This window comes from Ruditapes philippinarum, unplaced genomic scaffold (genome assembly GCF_026571515.1).
Source record: "Ruditapes philippinarum isolate M1 unplaced genomic scaffold, ASM2657151v2 ctg772_1_1_1_1, whole genome shotgun sequence".
In the NCBI taxonomy this organism is placed as follows: domain Eukaryota; kingdom Metazoa; phylum Mollusca; class Bivalvia; order Venerida; family Veneridae; genus Ruditapes; species Ruditapes philippinarum.
In genome coordinates this window covers 311,787-320,254 of record NW_026855572.1, presented here as the reverse complement: position 1 = coordinate 320,254, position 8,468 = coordinate 311,787, and the positions used below count along the sequence as shown (strand labels likewise).

The 8,468-nt window shown below is 33.9% G+C and overlaps 1 protein-coding gene across 1 annotated transcript; it reads right to left on the bottom strand.

The window, feature by feature from the left end:
• Positions 1-1,984: 1,984 nt before the first annotated feature.
• LOC132743750 (sodium-dependent glucose transporter 1A-like) lies at positions 1,985-5,724 on the bottom strand. The gene is made up of 3 exons (XM_060732313.1): positions 5,488-5,724; positions 3,859-4,150; positions 1,985-3,636 (listed from the first exon to the last, which is right to left on the bottom strand). Exons 1-3 carry the CDS (start codon positions 5,572-5,574, stop codon positions 2,393-2,395), a joined length of 1,623 nt encoding a protein of 540 aa, XP_060588296.1. The 5' UTR covers positions 5,575-5,724; the 3' UTR covers positions 1,985-2,392.
• Between the last annotated feature and the right edge of the window lie 2,744 nt (positions 5,725-8,468).

Sequence of the window (8,468 nt, the reverse complement as noted above, 5' to 3'; positions counted from 1 at the left end):
TAAATATTTTTGCTTTTCGTAAAATTTAAGTACACTTTTCTCAAGTTTGAATTTTCTTGAAAAATATTTTGGTACACCTGTGGGCATGCTGCTTTCAATATTATGCCAAAAGCGTATAGATGTAAAGACAAAGGTGCGATTATTACCCCTCTACCGGTAAATATTTGAATAATGAATATATGCTGTTGTGCGTGTTGGTCCGTCTACCTCATACAAAGAAAAATTAGGAAGAATGCAACGATCAAAATAATGGTATATAACCACAATGTAATTTCGAAAAAATAATTAAACAAATACAAAAGGAATGAAAAACATTTTACGTGAGTGTGTATATCTTTTTTATACTTGCTCTCAAAATTCTTCCCATTCCGATTGAAGTGCAAACCAACTGCTTAGAGTATTTAAAACCCCAGTCCTTTGAGATATTTTTGACATTACGGATGGGGGAAAAAAACAACCTTTGAGTTGGTTTAAAGTTAATTGCATTAAAATGGACTTATATTTTTTACATCAAACAGATTTATAAAAACGTTTAGTTTAACAAATGAAATTTAAAAAAAAATGACAATTTTAGAAGAATATAATATCGATAATTTTGAATACTGAGTACGGGTAATTTATTTATCATCATTTCTTTAGTACGCGGATACCATGCTCAAAATTGTTTTCATTTCACAGTTATTAAGGTTTAAGTAAATACCATTGTTTATTTTGATTCAATATAGTCACATTTCTTAAGAACATATTGCTTAATTGTTTAAATATACCGCTATCACCGCTATTTGTTATCATTAAATATATAATCATTTATGTTCAGCTATTTAATTTTTTTTCCACATTAAACATAACAATTGACAAGACAGATAACGGCACAAACAAATAATAAGTTTGGTTGATAATAAACAGAGGACATTACAAAACAAAAGACAAAGAGCGTACAAGAGTTTAAAAAGAGTGTTTTTAAAATAAGTCTTTATCAACTAAATGAACCAATGGTGGGTATTTTTTTACCCTTTAATTATTTTTATATAACTTTTGAGGTAGTCCGTTTTACAAATATTACGTGCTAAATATTAGCTCTAGACATAGTAATTTTAACACAGGACAGGGATCATTTTGACTAAAGGAACATTAGTTTTCCAGCGTTTGTACAGGACCACAAGGTGATGATGTATACAAAAAAGCTAGCTCTGTTTTTTAGTAGCTGAACGAGGGAAAATTTTTGTCCCTATGGCATAACTTTTGTAGAGGTACATTTAGCATTGGGCATTGTTGTTAAATATGTTAAAATATGTTGTTTTATTCTTTGTATATCTATGCTAGCGGCATGATTTCTATAACCTTTTTCGTAGTAGCCTACCTTATACAAAATATCTTAGCTCTGGACATTGCAATTTCACACACAAAATAAAATGCCATTTTGTATATAGATGTATACCTACGGCATGGAAAATTTTGACGTCATGGCCGTTTTTATAGGACATCAACGTGTTGCTCGTACATACCAAATTTTAACTTTATAGTTTCTTAAGAGACTTTGGTTTTTATATATTTTCTTTTGAAGTCTAAGTTATCAAAGTAACACCTAAGCTGACCATAATCTATCCCAGGGGCATGATAATTTTGGTATACTAGTCTAGTAAATATTTCATCTCTAGGCACAAAGAACGATTTAAATGTGTTTTTCTATATAAGTAAAGATCCTCAGGGTGGACAATTTTGATTTCAGAGGCATGCTTTATTTTTCTTTTATAGAAGGCTACACGGTGATACTACTTTTCATATATTGAAGCTCTCTACGAGTGTCTATATTTACAATTATGCTTTTAAAAATGCATGGCAAAACTATGTCTTAATTTCGTTTTTTTTTTTCAAGTCAGCATCATCTGAAGGACCCACTTGTTACTAAATCTACGGGTAATTTAATTCAATTTTCACAACAGAATCATCTTTTATTCAAAAACACACAAATAATGAACTAACACACTTTTTTTTTATTTCATATATACATTGCTTATTCAAAAGTTAATTCGGGAAATCAAAGGAAATGGAGCTGAATGATGTCGCTTCACAAACACAAACAAGTTCTTTTTAGAACGACTTGGCGGGTTCTTTCAAGAACGACTTTTAAAAGCATGTTTATCATGCACAATAGATCATAAAGCACAAGCCTGGCCAACATTTGAAATATAAATAAAGGAATTTTTGATACAGTTAGTAAAAGAATCCCGTATGTTAATGCAATAGATGTAATTATGGTAAGAAGATCAAATTATTGCGCCGCTTTTTTGTATTTCAATCATCGACTGATAATTAAAATTGTCTTAACGCAAATTGCTTTCAATTATACATAGTTTGTCTACATTTATGTTGTACAAAGAGACAAAAGTCATTACAGTCTTTCACTGGTAGGATGAAATTCATTATCTTTTACATTATCCCTTTTGAACGTCTGGTATGAGTCATAACTAGGAGGATTGTCTGTTTTTTCGTTATCTTTTACACTTTCAGATGCATCATACCCTTTGTTATCCTCTTCCAATTTCTCAGTTAACCATTCATTTTTCATTTCTATATCTTTTGTGTCATCTGTATTATCTTTATTAAACCTGCTGCCATGTTGCGCTCCAACTACATCCATTAAAACAGCAAGAACAAATGCCGCGATGCCGTACCCCAGTAAGGTGTAAAGAAACGTTTCCGGACCATAATGATCGTACAAGAATCCTATCAACTTCATATAAATAATTCCACCCAGAGATCCGCCAAGTAAAAATACTGTAATAGCGATTCCAGTGACTTCTATATGGAAATTTGCCCAACCTATTCCTGACGGGAAGAGTGGGGCAATAAAGACAGCTAGTATTGGCATGATTACCCATAAAGCTAGTGGTCCTGAAGTTCCTAGGAATACCAAAGCAATAGATGATGCAAGACATCCACCTGTTTCTATCAAAATAAGAATTCTGATTGGAATCCACTTTGCCACAATGAAACCTAAAACCCTCCCGCAAGCAAATGCTATCCAAAATACAGTATTAATATACGAACCATCGTCAGTTGAGAAGTGGTGGTAGTCAATCGAAAATGCGCGTATGAATTTACCTCCAACTCTTTCCCCACCAACGGCTTGCATGAAAAACAGAAATACTAGCACAAATATTTCTATACCATACAGAAATCGTCCACCAGCACAAGTGGCAGGATTAAACATTTCTCTAAAGGATAAAGTCCTGGTATCAGATTTTTCGTGATTTGTCGCGTTGTCCTGTTCTTCTTTCAAAAGCTTCCGTTGCTTTGAACCGCAAAAGTGATACGTGTAAAACACAACTGACACCACGATTGCTATCAAACCTGCAATAGCGTAGCCGTATTCGATTTTTGAAGTCTCGGCCAAATACCTCTTCTCTGTTGTTGTTGTTGATCCCGGCGTTGTCGTGAAATTCAACCCACACTGAGAATCACATGATACGTTTCCGGTTGCTGTAGCATTATTGTCGTCTGGTGCAAGTTTTGCGAGGAAAGGATTTGCAATTAATGGAATTATAAAAGATCCAATGCCAAAACCACCATGTAGAATATGAAGAGGTGAAGCTGAGTTTTCTTTCCACATATTTATTATCAGTTTCTGGCCAGCTACAAATAAAAGACGTGCATAAAATTAAAGTCAAGCAATGATGAAAGACTAGTAGACGAAGCATATGACAAAATTATAAAGATATAAAAGGAATGTGAATAAATTTGAGACATTTTTGTCATTTTACACAATATCAAAGTATTCTAAAAGTTCTTTTAATTTATTTGCCTAAATAGGAAAGTTTTGAATATCGGTCGAACCTATATATAACATCAAAATACCTATATTTATAACGCCTTCGAAAGTTCCTCCACACAAGCTTACAAAGAATATCAGTTCTGTTGAAGGCACCCATGGAATTGCAGCTGCTGAGACTGCCATTAAATCAAGGCAGACCGCTACCATGAGGTCACAGTACAAACCAAACTTGTCGACGAGCACGCCACCTATGGCAGATCCTATAAAGAAACCGGCACTGCGTCCAGACACAGCGGTGGAAATAGACTCGTAGTCGGTTTTGATTCGAATCTTTAGGTCGATAAGCGTTGGTCCAGTGATTTCCAAACACATGCCCTACAACATGGAAATAAAAGAACATTACGTAAAGAAAAGATATGGAATTCATATAGCGAAACAATGAGCGAATCGTATTTAGTTATGTAATTACTTGAATATTTCTGGGGGGACAGCCCGTTCTCTCCAAAAATCTGTCTCTTACCAAAATCCATATTCATCAGTGAACCAAAATGCATTTATTATTTTGATTTATTTGTGAAAATTACCTATGGTTTGATGTTGTTAACATTTTGACACATTTATGTATACTTTTATCTGCTTTTAATAGCACTAATTGCAATACACTATTTTCAACTTTAAATTACAATTATTTTTTGTAATCTTGAACAGAACAGGAAAGACATGTCATTTCTTTTTGTACATCGTATTTTATCATATTCAAAATATCAAAATTTAAAAATAACAGTATAAATACGCCTCGATGCCATCAATGAAATAATAAGCAATAATTATAATCTCTGAGCAAAAAGACAAATAAGTAAAATTGTGTTATACACAATCATAAATTCATGTCTTCTAAGTCAAAATGAATTTGTATGTCAGAGTTGATGAATGCGACCGTATAGTTTATCTAAAGAAATGTGCGGCTAGAACGAATGCATGTGGCTTGTCGTTTATCGCAGGTAAATATTACTGTATACTAAAATAGTTATATAGTCAAAGCATTTCAAGGCATCCATTTTAAACTTTATAATGAAAAGTGAAAAAATAAGCAAAGATATATGGGCAAATATTGCAGATTTTCTAGGTCAAAACATGCAGTTTGTTATACGTATCGGGGGCAAATTTGGACTGACTTCTCAGTGATGAATATAATTATGATAATTTATGTTAAAAAATCAAAGTTGTACTAAGTTTGAAATAACTTTAACTATATATTTGACTGCAAAGTTTCTTCAGAGAACAGAATAGAAAGAAAAATATCTATGTGGTAAGAATGGCATGTATATTAATATAAATGATGAAAACGGTGGTGGTATTAGTACTAAGTAGTTTTCACTCTGGATCACAGCAGTAATATAAGCCAGATTGTTTTACCAGAGCACAATTCAGCGCCGTATCGTTCTAAGGCAAGCTGTGAAGCAGTTTACCAGCACTAGTTGCCTTCACTTTCGCAATGAACTGCAACTTCTGTACATGCCAGAACAGAGGTACACAGAGCGAATGACCGTAGTAAGGATTTCATGATCAAAAACAACGAAAGTGACCTGTTCCGTTCGAAAATCGAACCCGAACATCGGGGGTCGTCCGATTTATAGTCCAACGCTGTACCTAATGAGCTAACCGGACGACCAAAGTGATGAACACAAAAAATTATTTGTTTATATACTCACAATACATGACCAGACGACTACCAACAGGATCGTCTTAACCACTTTCTGCACTGTCGTCTGCTCTTTTGGACGCTCGGTAGAATCCATCCTCTTTTTTTCTTCTTTTGTTTCAAAAAATGTTCAGGACCCACTAACGTCCTTCAAATTATTCATTCCACAAATGTATGTATTACTTTATTTTAAACAGTTTCTTTAATTACACGATAGAGATAAAAAGAAAACTTTACATTTAAATTTCTAAACAACCAAGGCTACTGGTGAGGCCAAACAAAATGTTCTTAGTTTTTGGTCCTGTAACATAAAAAGCCGTGCATTCCGACTGTTTAAGGAAATGGAGGTTAGAGTATGGAGGCATAAATATGTCACCATTTAACGATGAATTTATTAAAACTTTCGTGAAAGTCATAGTGGTTTTCGCGTAAATAATTGCGGGTTTCACAATTATTTACCAGTAAACCAGAAAAGAAAAAAGGAATAATTATGAATCCTTCTATAAATTATCAAGCTGATTATAGCTATTTAGTGTTATAAGTTATCAAATTGGTGATAACTTAAGCTTCCGTGTTGAAGAAATAATCTCAAAATAATGCATACTCATAATACTCATAAACATACATATACTTGTATAACTAGATAACAGGTTGCAGCAGTTTTGTTAAGTTAGTTTGGTTTTTTTTTTTTGTATTTTACACCATTTATAACACATATTAGGTCATATTTCGGCGATCCATCTTAGCGGCCGTCCTTGATAATAATCAGTAATTACCATTTCTCTCAAATTTCAAGTTTCTCTGAAACTGGACGATTACTAATCCAACATGATCTGAGAGAAGAATGGCCATGAGACTGAAGGTCCGAGATCAATTGTCGAGGAGAAATTTCGCCTCGTATGAGGATTGAACCAGTGGCCTCTGATTTAGATGTTTAAGCTAAGTGGGCGAACTTAAAGTTCCATAGAGTTCAAAATGATCACAGTTATTTCTCAAAAACAGATAGTAGTAGTTTTTGTCAAGCACCCAAGCAAAATGACGTTTTTATGCTTCCGTATCAAGGAAATGAGTTTATTACAAGGCAAACACCGTCGTATATATATGATAATTTTCATACACATGCACGTATACAAGTATAATCTTGACCTTAAAATCTTATTTGTTTATATCTCTATTTTTCGAAATATTTCATCAACAACTGTAAATGTAAAAAATGGATATACATTGTATGCATATGGTGAATTAAATACTAGTTCTGGAACCTATGACTAAGTATCACGACCATATATCCAAACAGCTGATGACAATAAAAGTGATTGCAATAAATGGAACAAAAATTGTGCATATAAATATACATGTATGTAAGAGAGTACATAGCGCATTTTTACACCATAAGACACTTTGATTCATGTGATACTGCGTACAATAACCTTAATATTTGGTTGCATTTGGCCTAAGTCCCTTACAAATGTGGCCTATATGAAAACATTACGTAATATCTTAATATTGCAATATCTATAATAAACACAACTCAATATGGTTGGTGAAATGTTCCACATATTTAAGCATATTGGTCCGAGTGTTTTTGCACTATGCATTTTATAACTAACTGGGGTGTTTTATGCAAAGACTAAAATACAGTATGCCTTCTTCTTTTGATATATCGTTGAACGCGAGTTGATTCGTTTAGTTCAGGAAAACTGAATAAATTATCCAACCAATATGGTGGCTGATTTGTGCCATTCGTGTTTTCGCCCCGCGACCCCGCCAAGCGATAAGTCGAGAATTAACAAGTTAAAATGGCGGAGGCGCGGAGAGGGCGCGGGCGAAGTTGAATAAATAAAACTTCGTCCCGCGGGGACGCGGAACGAGATTTAAGAAATAAAACGGCAGGGTCGCGGGATGAAAACACGCTAATTAGCGGGGCCGCGCGGCGAAGTTTTATTTATTAAACTTCGCCCGCGTCCCCGCTTATTAACGTGTCCCGTGACCCCGCCAAGCGAAAAGTCGATAATTAACCAGTTAAAATGTCGGTATTACTAAGTTTGATTAACAATGCCCGCATATATACGCTGCTTATATAAAGTTTAAACGTATATCAATGCAGGGTGAGAAAATGTGCAGCGTGACCGGGACTAGAATCCAGGACCTTAGTGATACCGTCCCGCGGATCTGCTGAGTGGGCTATCCGGCCGTTTAATAGTGAACAGTCAGACAAGTTTCATGAATGCACTATTGTTTTACACTTGAAACACAAAAAATAACAAAATTTTAGAAGAATAATATCATAAATCTTGAAGACTTATATTGAATACTGAATACGAGTAATTTGTTTCGTCATTGCTCTAGTACTAGGCTACCATGCTCAAAATTGCTTTCATTCCACCGTTATTAAGCTATAAGTAAATACAATTGTTTATTTTGATACCATATATTCACATTTCTTAAGAACAGATTGCTTAACCGTAGTACAACCTGGATTAGAGAGATAGCAAATTGATAAATATATCGTTATATATACGGAACGCATCGCTACTTTTTAAAATCGGTCATTTATTTAGCAGTTCCGTTTTATTAAATTTTCTAACGTTAAAGGGAGACACAGGCAAAATTTTCATTTCTTAGTTTTGAATTTTTCATTCATTATGATGTAAATGTCCTCAAAATAAATACACTAAACAGTCAAAGGAACAAAACTTTTCTCCATATAAAGAATAAAATGGTGTTTTCCTAACTTGACCCGCGTGGGTCAGGTTAGAGCACAAAGATTTCACAATAGTTGTCACTGTGTACTCTGGAAACGTTAAAGAACATGTCAAATCAATTACTTAGACTTATTTCAATCATACAGTATCCACAACACCTGTTATTGTAACTTCCAGGGTTTGTTCAAATCACATGACTTGTTTTTTAACTATTCGGTGATTCTGTTGGCGTCTAAATTTCGTTCAACATATATAGTTATTTTCAAGCTTCAAACCCAAAATATTT